General features: G+C 40.9%; 1 protein-coding gene across 3 annotated transcripts; it reads right to left on the bottom strand.

Moving 5' to 3' along the window:
• Window positions 1–2,127: 2,127 nt before the first annotated feature.
• eif2s1b (eukaryotic translation initiation factor 2, subunit 1 alpha b) lies at window positions 2,128–23,773 on the bottom strand. 3 transcript variants are annotated; one of them, XM_080203131.1, is made up of 9 exons: window positions 23,637–23,773; window positions 19,431–19,672; window positions 17,786–17,865; window positions 17,189–17,340; window positions 15,861–15,967; window positions 13,632–13,729; window positions 6,754–6,897; window positions 5,538–5,680; window positions 2,128–2,645 (listed from the first exon to the last, which is right to left on the bottom strand). In XM_080203131.1, exons 2-8 carry the CDS (start codon window positions 19,669–19,671, stop codon window positions 5,555–5,557), a joined length of 948 nt encoding a protein of 315 aa, XP_080059257.1. In that variant the 5' UTR covers window position 19,672; window positions 23,637–23,773; the 3' UTR covers window positions 2,128–2,645; window positions 5,538–5,554. The 3 variants fall into 3 exon arrangements, with proteins under 3 accessions (XP_080059257.1, XP_080059256.1, XP_080059255.1); XM_080203130.1 differs by lacking the exon at window positions 2,128–2,645 and adding an exon at window positions 2,659–3,405; XM_080203129.1 differs by lacking the exon at window positions 2,128–2,645 and having other exon boundaries at window positions 5,003–5,680.
• Between the last annotated feature and the right edge of the window lie 40 nt (window positions 23,774–23,813).

The raw sequence follows: 23,813 nt of genomic DNA, 5'->3' as shown, positions 1-23,813 counted from the left end.
TATGCTTCATTCACCATATCGCTCTAATTCCCCTCACAGGCCCAGGTCATCCTGAGGGAACAGTCACCTTGCAAAGGCTGCATTCACCTTTTGATGGTTGTGGGTGAGCCTGGTTTGAAGTGCTTTTTGTTCTTTTGATAATTGTCCTGACTCAGCTGCCCTAGCTCTGACTTCCCTGACTGACACATAGAGATAACATTTACACAGACTTACTACTTTCTTCTTGTTCCCTTTCATCTGTTTATCCCACCATTCCACATGGGTCCGCAATGGATCCCAGCCTTTCTTAGTCATAGAATCATAAATTCCTACAGTGCAGAAGGTTGCCATTCAGCCCATCAAGTCTGCATTGACCACAGTCCCACCCAGGCCCTATCCCCATAACCCATGCACTGACCCTAGCTAGTCCCCCTAATATTAAAGAGCAATTTAGCATGCCCAATCCACCTAACCTGTGCATCTTTGAAGTGTGGGAGGAAACCTGACACCCAGAGGAAATGATGTGGGTATGCCGGCGTTGGACTGGCGTAAACACAGTAAAAAGTCTGACAACACCAGGTTTTAGTCCAACCTATTTATTTGATAATATACTCGCAAGCTTTCGAGGGGTTACCCTCTTCGTCAGGTGAATGGAGAGTTCTGGCCTCAGACAGAGCATATAAAGCACAGACAGTTTAGAGATTACTGATTAAAATGCGAATCCTTACACCTAACCTGCTGTTCAAGACCTGAAGTGGCTGATAATGTGAGTGGTAGGAGCACTGATCACAGTTTAAAGAGATGTGTATTGTCTCCAGACAGTACAGTAAGTGAGGTTTTGCAAACCCAGGCAAGTCACGGGGGTTACAGATAGTGCGACATGAACCCAAGATCCCTGTTGAGACCGTCCTCATGTGTGCGGAACTTGGCTATCAGTCTCTGCTCAGCGACTCTGCGCTGTCGTGTGTTGCCTTCACAACACACGACAGCGCAGAGTCGCTGAGCAGAGACTGATAGCCAAGTTCCGCACACATGAGGACGGTCTCAACAGGGATCTTGGGTTCATGTCGCACTATCTGTAACCCCCGTGACTTGCCTGGGTTTGCAAAACCTCACTTACTGTACTGTCTGGAGACAATACACATCTCTTTAAACTGTGATCAGTGCTCCTACCACTCACATTATCAGCCACTTCAGGTCTTGAACAGCAGGTTAGGTGTAAGGATTCGCATTTTAATCAGTAATCTCTAAACTGTCTGTGCTTTATATGCTCTGTCTGAGGCCAGAACTCTCCATTCACCTGACGAAGAGGGTAACCCCTCGAAAGCTTGCGAGTATATTATCAAATAAATAGGTTGGACTAAAACCTGGTGTTGTCAGACTTTTTACCCAGAGGAAACCCACAGACATGGGGATAATGTGCAAACTCCACTTAGACAGTGACCCAAACTGGGAATCGAACCTGGGTCCCTTGCCTTGTGAGGCAGCAACGCTAACTACTCAATGCCACCTATCATTAGTCATTTAACTAATGATCTTATTTCTCTTTGCCCATCATCTGAGTGACCCTTTGAGTCCCCAATCTAAAATTTCGACAGTTAATGTTCTGTTGATAGGCTACTAGAAACATAGAAACCCTCCAGTGCAGAAGGAAGCCATTTGGCCCATCCAGCTCTTATCCCCATAACCCCACCTACTTACCCTACTGGTCCCCCTGACAGTAAAGATCAGAACGTACAAACTCCAGTCACCCGAGGCTGGAATTTGGACCTGGGTCCTTGGCACTGAGGCAACAGTGCTAACCACCGTGCCATCCATTACTATTATTGCCTTTAAACTAGAAGACAGACCCTTCCTCATCCCATCCCTCACACCACCAGACCGATCAATACCCCTTTTATCACTGCTTTTTTCACTCCACTGGTAACTAGGAAATGGTCCACACAGTTTTATCATACTGGTTTTCTCATTTCTTCAGTTTACCTTGGAAACAATTACAATAATCCCTTGTTGTTAAACTTGTTTTTTTTGCTGCATCCAATCTCAAAAATTTCCTTTCTCATTGTGATGTCAGGAACTCTTTGATTTATTATTGTCACATGTATTAGCATACAGTGTGAAGTATGGTTTCTTTCATGCTAAACAGACAAAACATGGGGGCTGCCCCTTTTAATTTGTCCCTAAGTTAATTCGAGTTTGTTTACTTGTTTGGCATGCAAAAGACAAAACACACAGGGAAGGGAAGAATTTTTAAAACACAGCATCAATTCAATACAGGACTAGTCAATATCACAAATCCCAATCCTATCAAATTAAAACTCATATTTTCACATGCATATGTATCTGCATTAAAATTCCCACATGCATGAATATGCATCTGCATTAAAATTCCCACATTTATCAAAAATATCCTGCAAGTATGATGTGTCAGGAAACACAATTCCAGGTTCATAACTTGAAACTAAAACTTTATTATTTACACTTCTCCTTTGTCAACTTTTGACTTTAATTGCAGACACAATCACAAAATCACAATGCCAGACAGAAAAATATTAAAGCTTGAAGCATCATCCACACAGAAAAAGAGAAACATGCTTTAGAACAGTGATAATCAAAATGAATTATATCAGTGCTTCAACGATGCTTGCTTTAAACTTCTGAAATGCCTGCAATTAAAACCCAAAAGACAAGGTTAATATATATATTATATATATAATAAAAATCTGAGTTGCAGTTATAGAGAATTTTGATTCACAGGCATGCTTGTAGAATATGAATCAGAATTCCTACAGTGCAGAAAGCGGCCATTTGGCCCATCAAGTCTGCACCGACTCTCCAGCAAAGCATTTTACACAGGCCCACCTCTGCCCTATCCCTGTAACCCCATGTACTTACCCTACTAATCCCCCTAACCTACACATCTTTGGCTATGAGGAGGAAACTGGCGCACTCGGAAGAAACCCATAGACATGGGGACAATATGCAAACTCCAGTTCAAGGCCAGAATCGAACCTGGGACCCTGGCGCTGAGCTGAGAGACAGCAGTGCTAACCATTGTCACTGTGCTGTAGGTTGTCTCCCCAAGCATACTTGTGAATAAATTCCTGTTACTACAACTTAGACTTGAGTGGTTTTGATCTTTTAACATCAGAAACCAAAAAGGCCAAGTGATGGAGTATGATCAGTGTGGCAGAGGAGACAAGAACACAGAGCAGCACGTTCGAGGGGCCAAATGGTCTACTCCTGTTCCTATTTCTTATGGTCTTAAGGCAAATGTGCATTCAATAAATGACGACAGTTTTGACTTGCAAGGTGGTTTTCCAAGTATGGCAGATTTTCAAAACTTCAGTTTATTCTTTGTAGCTTAAAACTCTTTGGAACATTGTCAACTAAAATGCTGGATAAATTCAGCAGGTCTGGCAGTATCTACGGAGAGAGAAACAGAGTTAATGCTTCAAGTCGGTATGACTTCAGGGATTAGATAAGTTGCTGGTTAGTGTCCTCTGTTCCCAGTGGACAAAGGTTTAAGAGAATAGGTGAAAGAACCAGGTAGTAGATTTTAGACCAAGCAAATACATGATTTAAAAATTTTGCTGGTGGATAAGGGATTGAAAAAATGGATGCATAAATGCTCATTACCTTCAACTAGTTCCAAGATATGTATGACTGAAAGTGTCTACAAGAAACCTTAGTGACCTTTTAACATGTTGTCACAGATGCCTGTAATCAGTATGTTTGTATGGAAATGGATGTGCCTTTTCTTATCATTTGGAATGAGAATGCTAATTAATTAATTTAGCAGCAAGTTTAAGAGTTTGAAAGGCTATTTTATTCTCGCTTACTCCAGATTGACGCAGTGTCACACTCAGTCTCATGCACACACACAAAGATTGGATCTTGGATTGGATAAAGATAGTGCACTTTTTCACATTAGCTAATTCAGTCTCTGGTTTATGATTTCCTCCCCCCCAACAGGCCTGTGGTTTCTCAAATGGATTTGATGATTTAAAGTTGAAGGGAGGATCTTGTAAAGCGAAGTGTTTACAGCAGGTTGTGAGGTTTCTTGTAGTCAAATATCCAGGTGATTGGTTCTTAGGAGAACTTTGAAACTGGAACAGGTTAAATACTTTGACCGCTTGATGACCTGAAGCAAGTTTCAGAATCTGGTTCTCAGACTGATTGATGGTTCTGATTGATCTGCTGAGTCCTGGGGCAAAATGTCACAATTTGAAGGCAATCGAAAGGTGTGGATAAAAGTCAACAATAGACTGCTGGTTTCTTATGTGGCCACCATTATCAGATAAAGACATATAGAATTGCTATGGAATAGAACATTGTCACTTGGTAGTACAGAATTTGAGTACTGCTGGGAAAAAAAAGCAGTTGTTAAAGCTTTTTGTCTTGCACTCATCAGGACAGATGCAAGAATGCAAAATTTCAAAGGAAGCAACAATTTATATTGCATGAGAGGGTGTTGTTGATTGGTTAGCAAGTGGACATGGATGTTGCTGGCTGCCCAGCATTTATTGCCCATCCCTAGATGCCTTTGGAGGGCAGTTGAGAGTAAACCACATTGCTGTGGCTCTGGAGTCACATGTTGGTCAGACTGTGTAACAACAGCAGATTTATTTCCCTAAAGGACATTAGTGAACCAGATGGGTTTTCTGACAATCAACAATGGGTTTCACGGTCACCTGTAGATTCTTAATTCCAGATATTTTTGATTGAATTCAAATTCTGCCATCTGCTGTGATGGGATTCAAACCCAGATCCCCAGAACATTAACTGAGTTTCTGGATTAATGGTCCAGCGATAAAAGCACTAGGCCATTGCCTTCCCTTATGCAAGTGGAAAAAAGGATTTAAGTCACCCCCTCTATTTGAGCTTCAAATTTAAATATGTAGAAAATTGTAGACTGATTTCTCTGAAATCAGTTAGTAATGATTATGATTTGGCATGCAGTGAGTAAATGCAATGTATCAGAATGCACAGGAGAAAAAGAGTTTAAATGGAGCGAGATCACTGCATTTTACCAATGTTTATTATTTTTGTTAAGTGTCCTGAATACAATCTTGCTCAAAAATACCTTTTCCTTCTCCCATAAAACCACATCTTTGTAAAGCTCCAATGTGATTATACAATTAGTGGTTTTCAAGTGTTGCAATTTAGAAAATTCCTGCTGAAAATGTACTAGGCACTCAACTTTCTCAATGCATCATTTTAACACCAGAGGCGTGTGTTACAGCTTCGCACAAAACTCAATCAGCTCAAAAGATTTTCTACTGAAACGGCAAAAAATAAAAAAAGGTGCCAGAATGACTTCCAATCACAAGCTATGCAAATGGACTGGAAGAATTCCCAATCGCAAGCTATGTAAATGGCTTAGAACAATTTCTATTGAGGGTGAAAAATAAAAAGGTACCAGTAACAATTCCCAATCATAAGCTTTGAAAATGAAAAGTGAAATACTCTTGCATAAAGTCTTTTGTATACACCCAATACTGATGGTTTTAGGGTCTGTATTATCAATGGAGTTGTGTATTTCCCTAGTCAGCGACCTGCATCTGGGAGCCAATTACTCCTCCGTTTTTGCTTCCATTTCAGCAGCATCATCGTCTCCGTCAACCTCAGCATTCTCCCGCTCTAGTCGCTCAAGTTGTCTTGCCAGTTCTGTCTCATCAGTGTCTGTAACCACCTTGGGCTGTGAAGACCATATAGAAACAAAACTCATGAAGAGAGCGAAGACACACAGTACAGCTTAAATATTACGTACAAGTTCCCATCAAAGGGCAAGACTAAGAATTGAAAACAATATGAAATCCCATCACATTCCATTTCAGATTTTTTTCAAGCATGAAATCCAATCTCATTTAAAAGTAACTCCATTCCGCATTCATCAGCTGTTTAAGTAACAGAGGAAGTTTTTCTCAAGCTGATAACTTACACAGGTGTCACTCTGGTGAAGACTAATGCAAATTAGATAGAAAGGAATCTCATTACAAACTGGCTTTGCAGTAATCAGTTAAGGTATAAAACATTGGAAAGAGGTGCATTTTCATCAGTATGTATGTCTGTTCTCCCTTTCAGGGGTGGTAGCAGTGGCACAGTAGTTAGCACTGCTGCCTCACAGCACCAGGGACCTGGGTTTGATTCCTGGCTTAGGTCGCTGTCTGCTTGGAGTATGCATGTTCTCCCCATGTCTGCGTGGGTTTCCTCCCACAATCCAAACATGTGGAGGTTAGGTGCATTGGCCATGCTAAATTCTCCCTCAGTGCACCCAAATAGGTGGAGTATGGCAACTAGGGGATTTTCACAGTGACTTCATTGCAGTGTGAATGTAAATCTACTTGTGACATTAATAAATAAACTTTTTAACTTTATCTCATGCTACATTTGATCGGTTTCTGACCTTCCCAGTACTTTGAGATGGGTCTGGAGGAGTGGGTGGAATTGCTTTTAGGCAAGTCTGGCTTCCATTGTTAAGGAAGCAAATGTGCAAACCACATAAGCAGCTTGTCAGCATTTCAAAGCATCAACCTGCCCCTTATGCAAGTTATCTGCACCTAGTTTGTAAAATTCAATGTGTGTTTCTTCAGAAAGTATATTCAACTCCTAGCTACTACAACTCTTGGGACACCACAGCAATTCACAGAGCACTGAGTTGCAGGACACATACTCGAACGTACAATATGATCTAAACCTTGCTTGTATAAATTGGTACAGTGGGAAAGGAAGGACTGCATTCAGAAACAGCTAAGAAATTATGGCACTGACCTCCATCTGGATGTTGAACACTCCCCTTTTCTCCTCAATCCTCTCTTTAATTGCTGACATGGCTTGATTTAAAACAGAAAGGCCTTCAGTTCGCTCGAGTGTTGTGGTAGTCATAACATATCTTGGAGGTGCTATTAGATTTATCTAAAAAAGGAAGCAAAAATTAAGCACCAGTGAGGTTATTTGAGAATGTCCATCTTTACTCAAGTGCAGTAGTTCAGAATGAATAATTGGTCAGTCACCATATTTAGTACAAAAAGGGACTTTCAGAGTAATAAATTTCACCTGAATAGTCTATAAATAAGGCCCAGCAGACACAGGTCAAACCAATCTGAAATACAAATAAAGCAATGTACTTCCTACCCATTTCTTCTGAAATACTATCTGATTACCCAACATGTTTTTCATTACCTAATAACCTTTTATCTACGGCCCAGCATCAATTCCTCAGACAATACCAAAGGCAAGCAGATATTTACAGTTGTCTTGTAAGGTATACAAGTCAATATTCTTCTGTTGAACTGACTTATCGCCACTGTTGGACCAGAAAACTAATGTTCTAGATTTTACTACCTTCACAATTCAATTACATTTGATTTTTTTTGCAGCTGACATTTTCTATTGTGAAAAAAATTAAAGAACCAGTAACATTTCTGCCAAACTGACCATTAAATTCCTTTCCCACCATCCCGAAATGCAACTCCAGAAAATGTCACATTTAAATATGTATTTTTAAACTGGTCATGTTGAATGTTTCTAAATGAACTAAGTGAATTGCATAGGCGATTACACATTCCAACACTAAAGAAACACAACAGGAAAACAGTTGTACCAGAAGACCAGCACATCAGAATAGAAGGTGTGCGTGCACGTATATGTGATGTATTTTTGCAAGAATATATTCTAGAAGGAAGTCATTTTAGATTCAGTAACAAGCAATGGGAGGGGAAATGTGTAACAGTGACTAAGACTTCAATGCAAGAGACCGAGCAATTTGGTTAATGGGCAAAAATGACAGAAGATCATTGGGAGATGTTCAGAAGACAACTTAATGTAATAAAGAAACAATGCATATCCCTCAAGGGCAAAATTTCTATTTGCCAAAAAGACAGACATGGACAACTTTAAGAGGCAAGAAACAACAAAACGAAAAGTACTAGTACACAAAAATATAGTATCTATTCTGGCAAATGGGTAAGATAGAACAACAAAGGGTGATAATACAGATATTAAAAGGATGTAAAGAAATGGGAAAAGGATCAGTATCAACAGAAAAGGCTTTGACAACTATATATGCAAGATGATGAGGAGCAATGCAACACCTTCAAAACTGTTAAGTGATAGTTGATAACAATAAGGGAATGGTGGACATTTTGAATTGTGTAGGTATTTATAACAGAGGGAGAGGTTAGCATGTCACAAATCCCAAGGAAACTAATACTAAGTCAGGGACAGGGAAATCACCAAAATAATGCAAGTAAAATAACGTTACTGTAGAAAATAACAGCATGAAAGGATGACAAATTCAAAGACTCAGGTGGTTTCCAATACAAGATTTTAAAGGAAGTAGGTGATAATATTGGAGATGCAACAATTATAATCTTCCAAACTTTTCTACATTAAGAAACTGTTCCTTTAGTTCGGAAAATTGCGCTTGTCGTTCTGCTATTTAAAGGAGGAAGAGATCATATCCAGGGATTTAGAGACCAGCCCAACATCACCAGAATCTATAATTAAAGATAGGGCAATTGAACATCTTGAAAATGTTCAACTGATCACAGGCAGCCAGCATGGATTTGTAAATTTGTAAATGCATGACAGACTGTTAGCACAAGTTGAAACCCAAAGAACTGAAGGCACATTGTTGACCTGGTTTGGGAACTGGCTGAGTGGCAGGAGTCAGAGACTAGAGGTAATTGGGCATGTCTCCAATTGGCAGTTTTGGGACCAGATTAGGCGTCCCATAAAGACCTTTGTTGGGACCGCGACTATTCACAGCATTTATTAACAATGTAGATGAGACCGAAAGCCACATATCCAAATCTGGTGGTGACAGGAAGATAGGTGGCACAATAAGCAGTACATATGGAAGCATAATATCACAGAAGTAGTGATAGGTTAAGTGAATTGGCAAAAATTGTGGCAAATGGATTTCAATATAGACAAGATTGAGGTCATCCATTTTGGATCTAAAAAGGGCAGAATAAAAGTACCCTTTAAATGGTGACAAGCTAGAAATAGTGGAGACACAAGAGATTGGGCGAGGAGAGCAGGGTGCATGTGTCCCAGGTACATAGATCAGTAGTATATCATGAATGGAATAGAAAATCATCAAAACTATTAGTAAATCACTAATATTTAGAGGTTGAGAATATAAGGGAGCAGATGGCACAATTTAGCTCTATAAAACCCTTGTTAGGCTACACCTAGATTACAGTGAACAGTTCTGGCACTGCACGTTAGGAAGGATATGGAAGCCTTGGAAGAAATGCAGTGTGGATTTACCAGAATGGTACCTGGACTCCAGAAGTTAAATTACCAGGAGGGATTACACAAGCTTAAATGCATTTCCTGGAATTGAGAGGTTAAGCAATAATTTGAATGGAGTTTGCAAGATAAAGTTAGAACCAGACATTTTGGGAACATAATTAGCAAACACTTCAACACTAGATTGGTAGAAGTCTAGAACTCTCTTCTGCAAACAGCAACTGATGCTAGATCAACTGTTAATTTTAAATATGAGATTCAGTTATCAAAAATCTATTAAAGTATCAAGGGACATAGGGCAAAGGTGGATATATGGAGTTAGGTCACAGGACAGCTATGTTTGATTTAATGGCAGAACAGGCTTGAGGACTAAAGGCCAACCTCTGTTTCTATCTGGTACTCTGTTTTATTGTGCCTGTCACTCGCTAAAACTACTCCATTTGGTAGAGCTCCACATTCTTCTGCAGGTAAAGAAATTTCTCCTCAATTCCTTATTGGATTTATCAATGACACTTGTCTTTATGGCCCTGAATTTTGGTCTCCAAACATGAAAACATCCCATCAACATCTACACTGTCAAGCACCTTCATAATGTTAAGGTGCTCAATAATGCTCTGATCAGCCTTTGCTTCTCTAGAGAAAAGAAACCCTGACTTATAATGCTTTCTGCATTGTGTTCAGAGATCTCAATAACGTGAAGCATGAACAGTCATTAAACAAAGATCATTTCATCAAATTATAACAGCATTCCATCTGTTCTACATACCAGAATTGTGCAATAAAAAAACTGCACAGAGTGCTCAATCTGGGATGATAGCACTTGCAAGGGAAAAGGGTCAATTTTACAAGCCACTTACATAATATAAGAAGTTAAAAGTAATTTGGAGGACCTGACAAGATAAAAACAAATAACCTTAATTTAAGCTTTCTCCAAAAACAACTAGAAACCTGCTGGGTATATTTGGCCTAATTTGTGGCATGCAAGACAGGTTTTGTAATATTCTAAATTTCCATTAAAACTGTCCCAATATTTTAAAATGGGAGAAATGTATTGCAAAAGGTGTCTGATCCAAAGTTAGCCCACCATAACCTGTTTTTATTTATTCTTTAACAGGATGTGGGCTAGGTCAGCATTTGTTGCACATCCCAAATTGCCCTGGTGGTAAGCCGCCTTTTTGAACTGCTGAATTCCATGTGACGTGGATACACCCACAGTGCTGTTAGGAATGCAATTCCAGGATTTTGACCCAGTGACATTGAAGGAATGGTGATACATTTCCAAGTCAGGCTGGTGTGGGGAAGGTGGGAGGAGAACTTTCAGGCGATGGCGATCCCATGCATCTGATATCCTTGTCCTTGTAGGTGGTAGAGGGTTTGAAAGGGGCTGTTGAAGGAGCCTTGGGGAATATCAGCCATGACGAGAATCTTTTACCAAAACATGACAGTTAAATAAAAACCCGCAATTATGAAATCTTTCACATAACCTCATCCTTCAACCTGCCCCTCTGGGCACAAACTCAACTTCAAGAGAAAACACGGAAGACCTGATATGTTACAACGTGAGCAAGTTTCATCCAAACAAAAACAAATTATGTCACAAAATGTAAGAAAGCAAATTTTGGCAAAAATTCCAAATTAAGATTTACTCTCTACGTTGATGGGTTAAGCAAAATAAACCAGTTATGATGCAGCCATAATTCAAGCTCTGTAAGCCATAGATTTTGTGCAAACCACTAGTCCTGGATATCTGCAGTAGAGATTAAGGGCATAACATTAGAAATAGCAGGACTTGACCATTCAGTCCCTCCAGTCTAGTGCTATTCAATGCGAAAATGGCTGATTTCCCAGCATAACTCTGGTTTCCTGCTGCTCCCCATATCCTTTGATTCTCAGAAATCAAAAATCAATTTCAGTCCTAAATATTCTTGATGAGGCATGAACAAACCTTCCACCACAGACAAATCACAAACCACCTCAAAAACAAATTGCTCATCTCAGTCCTCAATGAGCAACATTTTATCCTGAGGCTGCGACCCCCATGTTCTAGATTCTCCAGTCAGGGAAAACAACTTGCCAACATTTACGCAGCCAATCTCCTTCAGAATCTGTTTCACCTCTTATTCTTCAAAACTTCAGAGGGCATAATAACAGCCTCTCATGCCATGGACCAATCTAGCAAACCTTTGCAGTATCGCTTCCAGGGCAATTATATCCTTCCATAGAAATGAACACCAAAGCAGCACTGTGGTCTCACCCTTGCCTTAGAACAACCGCAGAAAAGACTTCCTTATTCATGTACTTCAATATTCTTGCAACACGCCATTTGCCTTCCTAATTGCGTGCTACACCTGTGCGCTAAATGCTTATTCCTTGTACCAGTACACCCAAGTCTCTCTGAACGTTTATAAATTTCATGTCTTTTCAAAGCAATTATTTTTCTATCCTTACTGCTAAAGTGAATAACTTCAGAATCCTCACATTATACTTCACCTATCACCTGATTGTCCATTTATTAATCTGTCTCTCTCCCTTTTCAAGCTGTGTCCTACATATAGCTTACAATCCCACCTTTGTACTGCCAAACTTGGATACATTACTGTCTCTTTGCCAAGTCATTAATAGATTGTAAATAGCCGAGGCCCCAGCATTGAACCTTGCAGCACTCCGCTAACTACAGCCCATCAACTTGAAAATGGCCATTCATCCCAACTGCTTCCTGTTCATTAATCAATGCTAATATATTAATATAATCTTGCTAATAGTGGTCTCTAAATCCACGAGCCATTATCTTGTATCTTGCTGTGGCATTTATTGAATATCTTTTGAAAATCAAAGTAAACTGTATTTACTGACTCCCCTTGATTTGCTCTACTAGTCACATTCTCAAAAAACTCTAAACAAACATGCTTAACATAATTTCCCATTTGTTAAACCAAGCCACCGTTGTCTGATCATACCATGCTTTCTTAAGTGCATTGTTACGTGATAGATTCTAGCATTTTCTTGATGACTGTTGTCATGCAAATCGGCTTGTGGGTCCTTCTTGCCTCCCTCCTTTCTTTCGTTTTTTTGGGGAGGGGGGAGGAGGAGGAGGAGGTAGGGGTGGAGTTACATTTCCTGACTTCCAGACCAAATCAAGAATATAGGAAATTTTGAAACATCATAACAATTACATCCACCACCTCTGGACTCTTTTAGAACTGGAGGAATCTAGCCCACCAGGTACTAGGGACAGCATGGTGAAACAGTAGTTAGCACTGATGCCAGGGACGCAAATTCAATTCCTGGCTTGGGTCAGAGTCACTGTCTGTGTAAAGTCTGTATGTTCTCATGTCTGCATGGGTTTCCTCCTACAGCCTGAAAGATGTGCTAGTTAGGTGAATTGGCCCAGCTAAGTTCTTCCTCAGTGTATCTGAGCAGGCGCCAGAGTGTGACAACTGGGGGATTTTCGCAGTAACTTCAGTGCAGTGTTAATGTAAGCCTAATTGTGACACTAATAAATAACACTTGAAACTAGGCCCTCAAGTTTCTCCAATGATTAATATCATCTTCTGATATTAATTACCTTATGTTCCTCACTTTTTAGTCCTTGGTTACCCTCTATTTCTGGTATGTAACTTGCATCTTTGACTGTGATTGAAGACATATTTGTTCAACATCTCTATTTCCTCAACCTCTAACAATTTCTCCTGTCTCTACTTCTAAAGGACCATTTACGTTAGCAACTCTCCTTTTGATATACTCTTATCTGTTTTATATTCCTAGCTAGTTGACACTCATTTGTTTTTCCCATTTTATTAACTATATGCTCATCTTTTGCTAATGTCTATAACTCTCCCAAGTCTCAGGCTTATTATTCTGAAAAACGATTAGCCTTTTTCTTTTAACCCGATACTATTAATTATCTAATTACCTAGTACAATTAACTAATTGTGTAGTTAGTTACATAACTACACAATGTAGTAAAAAAAATCAAAAGATACAGTTAGACAAATCAACATTTCCTTAACAAATGAAATTAGTTTATATAACTCAAAGTGATAATGACTATGGTAGAGCATTAACAGAATTCACCTAAGTCAGTAGAAAATCAATAGAAGAAATGCAACTAGAGACAGATTTCAGATTATGTGAATGCTTCAAGTGGATCCCTGGATACATTGGCTGGAAATCTCCACTGTACATGCCCAGCTGCCAGTGAGAACAGCGAATCTGGCGCTCAGGCAAATCTCCATTCACCACAGCAGGAATGGAGAATGTCAGCCATGAGAATTGGGCCCTTTATGCTTTTTGGTGATCATTTGTTTGAATACAGTATAGTGATCCATGTTAAGCCATTGCAATTAGATTAAAACGCTTTGTGATTTGAATGGTCCCAAAAACTCACTCACCTTAATTGGCATAATATCTGTAGAACAGTCTAGACCAGCTCTAAGTGCCTCTTTGACAGCGTCTATACCTTCGTATCCATAACATGCAACTTCAATATCTGGTTGAAGATATAAAAATACATTTGAAAAGCATAAAAAGGGGTTTGAAGTAGAAAGACTCCAAAATAAAGAAACTTGGCCTATTTCAAAGCAGCAGGGAATCTTCCTGTTACATTAAAATCTCCAAGACAGATATTTGTGGAGACTGGAAACACACAGACCGGACAGGTAGACAGCAAATCAACACAGTTGGGAAAATGTAAACATCCCATATGTCTTCAAAATTAAAAAAAACTGAATTAAGTAGAAGAGCAGCTATTGAAAAAGGGGTTAATAAATATAATTAAAGGATAAAACCCCTGGTCTAAATGAGTTGTTTCTGTGTGTATTAAAATAAGTTTGGGAAGTGATAAAAGCAAATTACTGCAGATGCTGGAATCTGAAACTGGAAGAGAAAATGCTGGAAAACCTCAGCAGGTCTGGCAGCATCTGTGAGGAGAGAAAAGAGTGACTAGACCTGCCTAGTTTTTCCAGCATTTCAAGTCCAGATGAGTCCGTCAGAGCTTTGGCAAAGGGTCACCTGGACGCAAAACATCAGCTCATCTTTCCCTACAGATGCTGCCAGACTTGCTGAAATTTTCCAGCATTTTCTCTCTCCGGATTGGGAAGTGATAATACAGGCACAATTACATATTGCGATGGAGGTGCGTTCACGCCAAATAATAAATTTCAATTTCATTTGCTGGACTCGTTTATAAGATATATCCAATAGGGAATTTAAAAGAAACTGCTTTATCAAGAGTGGTTAGGACAAAAAGCTCACTGTCACAATCAGTAATGGAGGCCATCAGCAAAAAAGCATTAAAACTAGATACGCACAAGAGGGAGAAAGGAATAGGATGCAGTGACCAATATGGTTGAAAGAGAATTGGACGAGACCTGAGAAATAGAAAAGCCAGCATGCCCCTAATGGGCTGAATGGCCTGTCTCTATGCCATAACTATTATGCAATAAAGAGGACACTGAAGTAAGATTTCCAAAGATAGTACAAGAGCAGAATACATACATAGAGAATGACCCACTAGATTGAGGATTTTCTTAAGAAAAGAAAAAGAGAGACTTACAGGTGACCTGAGTTCTTTAAAACTCAACAGGCTAGTTGTGAAGTAAATGTTTCTGTTAATGACATAATTCAAGCATTAAGAATTTATCTTCAATAAATAACTACCCACTTGGTTGAAATAACGGAGAATCATGGGCTTCGCTGGAAGATTAACCCCCACCCCCCAAAAGGGATAAGGGGGACGAGGGAATGCTGACATTCATCGTAAGAACGTAAGAAATAGGAGCAGGAGTAGGCCATCCAGCCCTTCGAGCCTGCCCCGCCATTCAATAAGATCATGGCTGATCTGTCGTGGCTCAGTTCCACTTTCCCGCCCTCTCCCCATAACCCTTAATCCCCTCTCATCAAAAACCCATCAACCCGCATCTTAAAAATATTTAGCGAGGCAGCCTCCACCACTTCAACGGGCAGAGAATTCCAGAGATTCACCACCCTTTGAGTGAAGAAGTTCCTCCTCAACTCCGTTCTAAACCGCCCCCCTTTTATCTTGAGGCTGTGCCCCCTAGTCCTACTGTCTTTTTTGAGCGGGAAGAGTCTCTCCACCTCTATCCTATCCATCCCATTCATCATCTTATACGTCTCAGTGAGATCTCCCCTCATTCTTCTAAACTCTAACGAGTACAAGCCCAGTTTATTCAGCCTCTCCTCATAGCTCAACCCCCTCAACTCCGGTATCAGCCTAGTAAACCTCCTCTGCACTCCCTCCAAGGCCAAAATATCTTTGCACAGGTGTGGCGCCCAATACTGCGCACAGTACTCCAGCTGCGGCCTCACCAATGCCCTATACAGCTGCAGCAAGACCTCCCTACTTTTATATTCAATCCCCCTCGCTATGAAGGCCAGCATCCCATTCGCCTTCCTGACCACCTGCTGCACCTGCAAGCTGGGTTTTTGCGACTCATGCACAAGGACCCCGAGGTCCCTCTGCACCGTCGCCTGCTGCAGTTTTTCGCCCCGTAAGTAATAGTCCTTCCTACCAAAGTGGACCACCTCACACTTGCCAACATTAAATTCCATTTGCCAATTCCAAAAGGTTCCCCAATACTGTGCAGAATTACAGGACATACCTGCCCTAATTTTAACTGCCTGTGGAGTGAGACGTCGTCTAATATTTTCCAGCAACACTCCCCGCTCTTCTTCTGTCAATTCAAGGCTGTCAAGAATAGTAGGGTCTCTGAGGAAAAAGAACAAATCATAGGCAAAATGAACACAACAAAGAGACTATTCTCTTCACAGCAAAGTACAGACAGTAAGACGATCTGTATTTTAGGTTTAAGAGCGGGTGAGGGGGACGAGAGAGAGAGAGGATGAGGGGGACGAGAGAGAGAGAGAGAGAGAGAGAGATGGTGAGGGGATAGGGGGACAAGAGAGAGGAGAGGAAGAGAGGGGGAGTGATCGATGGGGTGGTGATAGAGAGACATTGCTGACGTATTAAATGATTTGTCACATGTATTAGTATACAGTGAAAAGTAGTTTCTTACGCACTATACAGACAAAGCATACCATTCATTCATTGGGAAGGAGAGTGCAGAATGTTAAAGTCATAACTAGGGTGTAGAGAAAGATCAGCTTAGTGCGAGTAGGTCCATTCAAAAGTCTGACAACAGCAGGAAGAAGCTGTTCTTGAGTTGGTTGGTACGTGACCTCAGACTTTTATATCTTTTACCCAAAGGAAGAAGGTGGGAGAGAATGTCCAGGATGTGTGGGTTCCTTAATTATGCTGGCTGCTTTGCCAAGGCAACGGGAAGTGTAAGACAGAGTCAATGGATGGGAGGCAAGATGAGTGATCAACTGGGCTACATTCATGACTTTTTGTAGTTCCTTGCAGTCTTGGGCAGAGCAGGAGGCATACCAAGCTGTGATACAACCAGAAAGAATTCTATGGTGCATCTGTATAAGTTGGTGAGAGTTGTAGCAGACATGCCAAATGAGTTGGCTGCAGGTGAAGGGAAAAGAGAAAATGTGTGCTCAGAATCTCTAATTTATCAGCCGCACTGTCAATAAAGTTTGGAACTGCTGCCACCAAGTGGTAAGCAAATTGCTTCACATGGATTGACAGCTGGATTGGGTTTCTGAAACAATTGCTGCGTTTATTGGATAGACACCTCTGCCATTTCTTTTGTTCATGGAAGAGCCATTTACTTTAGAAGAGAATTCTCAATTTCAACCCAATGAAAAGATCCCAGAAATCCCCTTGATGGCTGTTCAGCCTGGTCACCTTAAAACACTCGGTGCACAGTTATCGTTGTCGCTGAGTATACAAGCGGTATGTGTGACAATAAAAGAACCTGGCTACATTGAAATCAGTGGCAATTAAATAAATTTTGTAATATATATGGGGAACTCCAACAAAACCTTCACCCTCAATAAAGTAGAAAATAAATTCAATTCTTACGAAACTGCATGTTTAAATGCATCGTAAGCTCCATATCCAGGCCTTTTGTACTTCTCATCGAAGACCCAAGCTGTTCTCTGAAACAGACTATCCAGCTGTTCATCTTTCGTGTATTCAAGCACCTCTGCCACATGTCGCAAAATGCTATACACCTGTTAAAAAACGGCAAACAACAAATTCCTGAAAATTTTAAAAGCTTCGAGAAATGGAAACCAAGTCTTTTGTTTGGCTGTTAGGCATTTTATGTTTAAATGCAAACAACTTAATGCATTTTTAAAAATTATTTTATGTTGCAGTGTACTGGAACAGGCCACAACAGAGACTGGTGGCAAACCTACATAGCAAACTCCTTTTATCAGCTTCACGTAAGCAAAGATAACATGGAGTCATGGCACAGGTTCACAAAAGATTAAATATAAAAGTCATGCCTGGAATCAACCGTTCATGTGATTTTACAGACTTGCTGCCAAGGGCACAATTTGTACATCTGCTAATTCAATACCTTCACCCACCATATTTTTGCTGTACAGTTCATCACTACAACGCCAATCTCTTTCGTGCAAAGTATTATACGCACGTGTAAAAGAAAACACTTACAGTCTTGGACTTGGTGAACTTGTCTTCACATTTTATAGTTTCTTCTTGTGAGACTCTGCGCTTAGACAAATCAATGTAGCCTGGATAAAACAAAACAAGTACAACACAATCAACTCTATGACCACTTATTTAGTTGTGAACAGGCGATCTTAAAAACATTCCATTATGTTGAAAGCTGTCAAAGAGTTTTACAAAAATAAAACCAGGCCCCCCCCCATCCTGTTTCAGAAGTCAATACCATAGAGCTCAGAATAATCCTGTACATCACAAGAGAGTCAACTGAACTGGTCTCTAAAGCTGCATTAGTTAAGGCTCTTTGCATCAACTTGCATTTATAGAACAAATTTAATTAAGTAAAATAGCCAAAGCACTCAGGAATGCAATCAAACAAAATGTATTATACCATGGAAAATGTTAAAGCTGGTGTCAGGGAGCTGGGAGATTCCTGTGCTTAGGTTTCAGGAAACTGGAGGCATGCCCACAAAAACACAGGAAATAGGAGGGGACTATTGTACAGGCCCTTTGGGCCTGCTCTGCCACTCATTATGCTCATGGCTGATCATCCAACTCAATAGCCTAATCCTGCTTTCACCCCATAGCCTTTGATTCTATTTGCCCCAAGTGCTATATCTAGCCACTTCTTGAATACATTCAATGTTTTGGCATCAACTACTTCCTGTGGTAATGAATTCCACAGGCTTAGCATTCTTTTGGTGAAGAAATGTCTCCTTATCTCCATCCTAAATGGTCTACCCCAAATCCTCAGACTGTGACTCCTGGTTCTGGATTCCCCCACCATGAGGGGCATCCTCCCAGCGTCTTTCTTGTCTAGATGTGTTAGAATTTTTAAAGTGTATGAGATTCCCCCTCATTTGTCTGAACTCCAATCAAAACAATCCTAGTTAATCTCTCCTCATCCATCAGTCCTGCAATCAGCCTGGCAAACCTTCGCGGCAGTCCCTCGAGAACAAGAACAAACTTCCTCAGAAAAAAAGACCAAAGGCTCAAGAGTTGAATAGGGTGTCAAAGTCTGGTTCAGTGTCAAACAGTGACTTAGGAACAAAGTTTTTGGCATGATCCAATGACAATGGCTAAAATGTTAAATTCACCACCTGCATGAATGAAACAAATGGCTAGAACCTATAAGGCACCTGTAGTATCTAACAACATGAAAGAATGCTAAATTCAGTTCTGCTTTTGGAATTTGATTAAGGAAGAGAGATCAGGTCATATTTTGAAACGCATGCGAACACAGTGGCCACTGAAGGTAAACAAGGTAGTGAACTGTTCTTGCTATTGCTAAGGAGTGAACGTTGTTTGGAAGATCTGGCCCACTCTTCTTCAATGATGCTGAGATTTGTTAAATCCAATCGAGAAGACAGATAGAGTCTTGATGCAAACCAGGATCCAAAAGGGACTGCAATGCTGAAATGTCGTCCTAGATTTTGTGCAGAAGTTCCTCAGCAGGTCTTGAACAGTTATTGATAAACTCAGAAGCAAGAGCACAACCAGAGTCAGAAATTAGCAAACAATCATAGGTTTGAGCCACTAAAGACAGTCCAATTATCCCTCATCCAGAAAACAGCAGAAATTTAAAAATCTAGATCCGAAGAATACAGCTGCCGGTTAACACAAAGTACTTCACCTTTTTCTTTATCGACTCGGATTACAACCACACATTCATTTCTACCAATGCGAATCAGTTTGTTGATTGATCGGATACGTCTCCTTGAAAGCTCACTGAGCAGAATCATGCCTTCAATATTGTTATATTCTAGAAGGCTGACATAGGCCCCCATTTCCGCAATGGAGCGGACATTCACCATCACCACATCTTCCACTTCCGGAAATTTGTGTTGGTAAAACCGACAATTAAGAGCTGGCATTCTGAAACATGCAGAAGAAATCATTTTAGTACATCAAAAGACAACAAAGAATTTATTAGTGCTTGACTGTTGAATAATGCGCAGAATTAAAAGGATCCTAAAAAATGATTGGGGACGAAGAGACAAAAGAGAGGAGGAGAATATGCTAATATGCAATTTTAAAAATATTGCACACTGACTGCAGACAGCAACACAAAGTGAAAATGCCTCTTGTGAGAAATGCCTAGTTTGAAATTGTAGCATCCCAGCCTGGAATCTTCAAAGGAACTAAAAGTAACAGAACATGAGAATTAAGACATTGCTCTTTAATACATTGAGATTACAGAAGATCAGGGCAGACCAAGTATCAGATCAATCTGAAGGTGGGGTGCAATGCCTCATCTAGGATCTTTGAGGGCAACACACCGGCACAGTGGTTAGCAATGCTGCCTCACTGGGAAATTCGATTCCCAGTTTAGGTCATTGTCTGTGTGGAGTTTGCACATTCTACCCGAGTCTGCGTGGGTTTCCTCCTACAGTCTGAAAGATGTGCTGGTTAGATGCATTGGCCGTGCTAAATTCTCCCTCTGTGTACCCGAACAGGTGCCGGAGTGTGGCGACTAGGGGATTTTTACAGTAACTTCATAAGCCTATTGGTGACACTAACAAATAAACTTTTATTTGCCCCTCTCAAGGAGACCTTGAATCGGATTCAGTTGAATTTTGGAGCAAGCAAGGAATGGAGTTGGGTTTGTCTGGTTCTCTCTGAGCATAATAACTTTAAGGATGGAGGAAAACAATCTTTTTAAAAGTGCTCTGATTCCGGAGTATCTGCTTTTTTGCTGTATGTTTTGACTGATGAGAAGTTAGGAAAGCACAAAACAAAGGCGTTTTAGTGGCTGCAGCAAGTAAGTTCTGCTTGGTTGCAGCTTTAATGAATGCTGAACTTTTCCTTGATATTTAGAACCACTTTACATTCATCTCTGGAAAGGTCCACAATGCATATTTAAAATATCATGGCTTCCCACTCACCTAAAGGTCAAAGAGTTCATCCAGCATGAAAAGCTGAACCAAGCAAACCAGAAAGATACCAGACACATTTGCTGATTAAAACACAGAAGGTGGCATTCTACAATTTGTCAAGACATTAAAGGGAACAGATAGGGTACGTGGGGAGAAACTCTGATGGTTAGGGAATCTGTGCTGATTGGGGAATCTAAGGACGAAGGGGCATTGTATAAAAATTCGATTCAGTTTTATCAGAAGTGAAATTAGGAAAGACTCACATACAAATGAACACTGGAAGTTTGGAATACCCTTCTGAAAATGGTAGTTAGTGTTCAATCAACTGTTAACTTTAAATCTGAGTCTTTTGTTAACCAAAAGCTGAGTATACGGAATTAGATCACAGATCGACCATGCTCTCAATGAATGATGAAACATGCTCAAAGGGGCAAATTCCTGTTCACGTTAGCAAGCTTGGGCCAGCGAGGAAAATCAGCTCACATTCACAATTCTGATATTTTCTCAGACTCCCTACCAAATGTGCATTGTGTTAACGTCCAGTAGGTTTGACATTCACTATCAAGGGTCATGCTTGGAATGAGTGCTAGTGTTAAAATATAAACCCACTATACAAGTGACAAGAATGCTCACTCAGCCAAAATCATTGCAGAATATGTATTACCAATCTGGTCAGTTGTTAATCCACTTCAGCAGTTTTTGGTTAAGGAGGTTGTGTGCGCCTCGTTTTCTCAATCTCCAAAACTTAGAACAAGATTTGAAAGCAGTTGCTCCAAATGGAAAGTTATTCTAACACTGATGACATTTGGCATCAGCAATCACTGCTTGTTATATAAGCTAACTAATGCACCTTGGGAGGAATATCAAGGAGTGTGAGGAGGCGATTGAAATATAGATTTTACAAATAATTGTTAACGTGAAGCTCGAAGGGCTAGATGGCCTACTCCTGCTCCTATTTCTTATGTTCGGTAACTTTACAGCTTTGTCTGTTTACCTCCCACTTTTCATGGCCACCTCCTGATACATCAACCATTCTTTGAAACCAAAAAACAGGGATCATCACAGCCAGGCAAGATCCTGTTCTTGTCAAATGTCTACACTTGCATTCGGTTTCCAGACATGTCAATGAGAGGCAGTTGGGCATTGGATGTGGTTTCAACAGTGCTGAGATCAGCTGACTTTGCACAAATGGGACTGAAGCTGCAATATTCTGGCTTGGGCTAGCTGATTTTTTTTATTTTTAAAGGCAAAATTATCCTGATATGAGAAAGGCTTGAGGTGTAGTGAGAACACAACAATAGGAGGTTATAGTACAAGGAGAGGTGAAATGGCTGACCCACAACTGAAAACCAACCCCCACTACACTGATTTATCCCCAAAGTCTTGTATCTTCTCTATTCCAACAAAAGATGCAATGGCTTCTGCTTCAGCTTCTCCCAAAGCATTGTATGTTCCCACAACTTTATTCTAACACTCAATCCAAATCGACCCCCTTTCAACACTGACTGAAAGCTAGGGAAAAATTGTCTTTCTCTACTTGCTTACCTCAAAACCCTTCAAACTTTAAATCTTCTTCTCTTACGTCTTCTGTGAGAGAGTGTAAATAACCCCAGTATCTTGGGCCTAATTTCTTATGTAAAAGATGGAACTGGATAACAATCTTCTTAGTACAAGCGAAATGTCAGCCTGGATTTTATTCCCTGGCCCATAGCAGGGGCATCAGCCCAGGGTTTTCTGGTCCCGAGGCAAATGTGGTAAAAATGATGCTTGTAGTATGTTACTGATCCAGCACTGGTGCTTACCATAGGGGCAATGACAGCAAAATGTCACTTGCAAAATTTTACTTCAGGTTGCACTTTGATGAGACTCTCTTGATTTTAGTCAAGGCTGACCCTTGGCTAAACAAGTTAGTAAAACAGTTTGCTACACAAATTGTCTCGAAGAAATCTGGCACCCAGAGAAAACCCACACAGACACAGGGAGAACATGCAACTCCACACACAGTCACCCGAGGCTACAATCAATCCCAGGTCCCTGGCACTGTGAAGCAGGGGTACTAACCAATGTGGCACCTGCCTTTGGAAGCTCCACTGCCAAAGAAAGACATTAGATATGGGAGTGTGGGGGCAGTGTAGATATATTTGAATGGACCTACCTCACATTAAGTTGACCTTTCTCTACACCCTATGACTGTAACACTACATTCTACACTCACTCATTTCCTTCTCTATAAACAGTATACTTTGTCTGTATAGCGCATAAGTAACAATACTTTTCAGTGTACACTAATACACGTGACAATAATAAATCAAATAAAAGCAGTAAACGTATTACAAAATGCTAGAAATATAAATGAAAAGTAGTGCTAGTAAAACCCCAGGTCTGGAAGTATCTGTGGGGGATAAGGTTTCGAGTGCAATATTATTTTTAAGTGAGTGGAGCAGCCGCCTTTCATCCCCTGGGATTTATTTTCCTTTTAGAATGATGCAATCCAAGTGCCCTGCTCCCCCTGAGAACTTTCAACAATCCTAACACTTTAATTACACGGCATAGCAGGAAACTTAGAAAGAGCCACATTAAAGGACAGCTGGAGTGGGAAATGGAAAGGAAGCCAACAGTGGAGAACCTGAGGCAATGCTGAACTGCTGGAGCTGGGCAATAGGAAGCTCTACCAGGTTTCACCCACAGACTGGGAAGCAGCTTCAAGGCCAGCTTTCTAAACCATTACTCAGCATTTTCTCTCCTTAGTCCAGATTTCTAGCCTCCGTTGTGTTACAAACACTGTCTGTGTCGCCCGGGTAGGCGCCCCGGGTGAAGCCCGAGCCCAGCACTCGGTCCTGACCGTGTGAAGCGTGCTGGTTTAGGCCCGGAGCCCGGACTCACCCTTCCCGGGGCCGTCATTCAGGAGAGACAGCGGCCACCGAACACTCAAGTGTCAAAAGACGGCTCCAGGCCGCGCCTACCTGCCGGAATATGTGAGCAACACTGCCGCTGACTCGGGTGCTGCTGCTGAGAGGAGGAGAATCCACCGCTTCGGGCCCACTCCCCACTTGGCGCTATTTCCGTTACCCGGCACTCCCCTATTGCGCAGGTGCAGTGCCCATTCCCTCGCCGGCACTCCACTCCTGCGCATGCGCAGT

This window comes from Carcharhinus amblyrhynchos, chromosome 14 (assembly GCF_965287045.1).
Source record: "Carcharhinus amblyrhynchos chromosome 14, sCarAmb.v2.hapA, whole genome shotgun sequence".
Lineage (NCBI taxonomy): Eukaryota > Metazoa > Chordata > Chondrichthyes > Carcharhiniformes > Carcharhinidae > Carcharhinus > Carcharhinus amblyrhynchos.
The sequence above is the reverse complement of the archived record's forward strand: the minus strand, read 5'-3'. Positions and strand labels throughout refer to the sequence as shown.

Coding starts and splice junctions, on each gene's coding strand:
- eif2s1b (XM_080203131.1), bottom strand. CDS start 19,671: ATGCCAGCTCTTAATTGTCGGTTTTACCAACACAAATTTCCGGAAGTG. Junction 17,866..19,430: donor CCGAGTCGATAAAGAAAAAG/GTGAAGTACTTT, acceptor TGTTTTATCCAG/GCTACATTGATTTGTCTAAG. Junction 13,730..15,860: donor GGCAGTTAAAATTAGGGCAG/GTATGTCCTGTA, acceptor ATCTTCAACCAG/ATATTGAAGTTGCATGTTAT.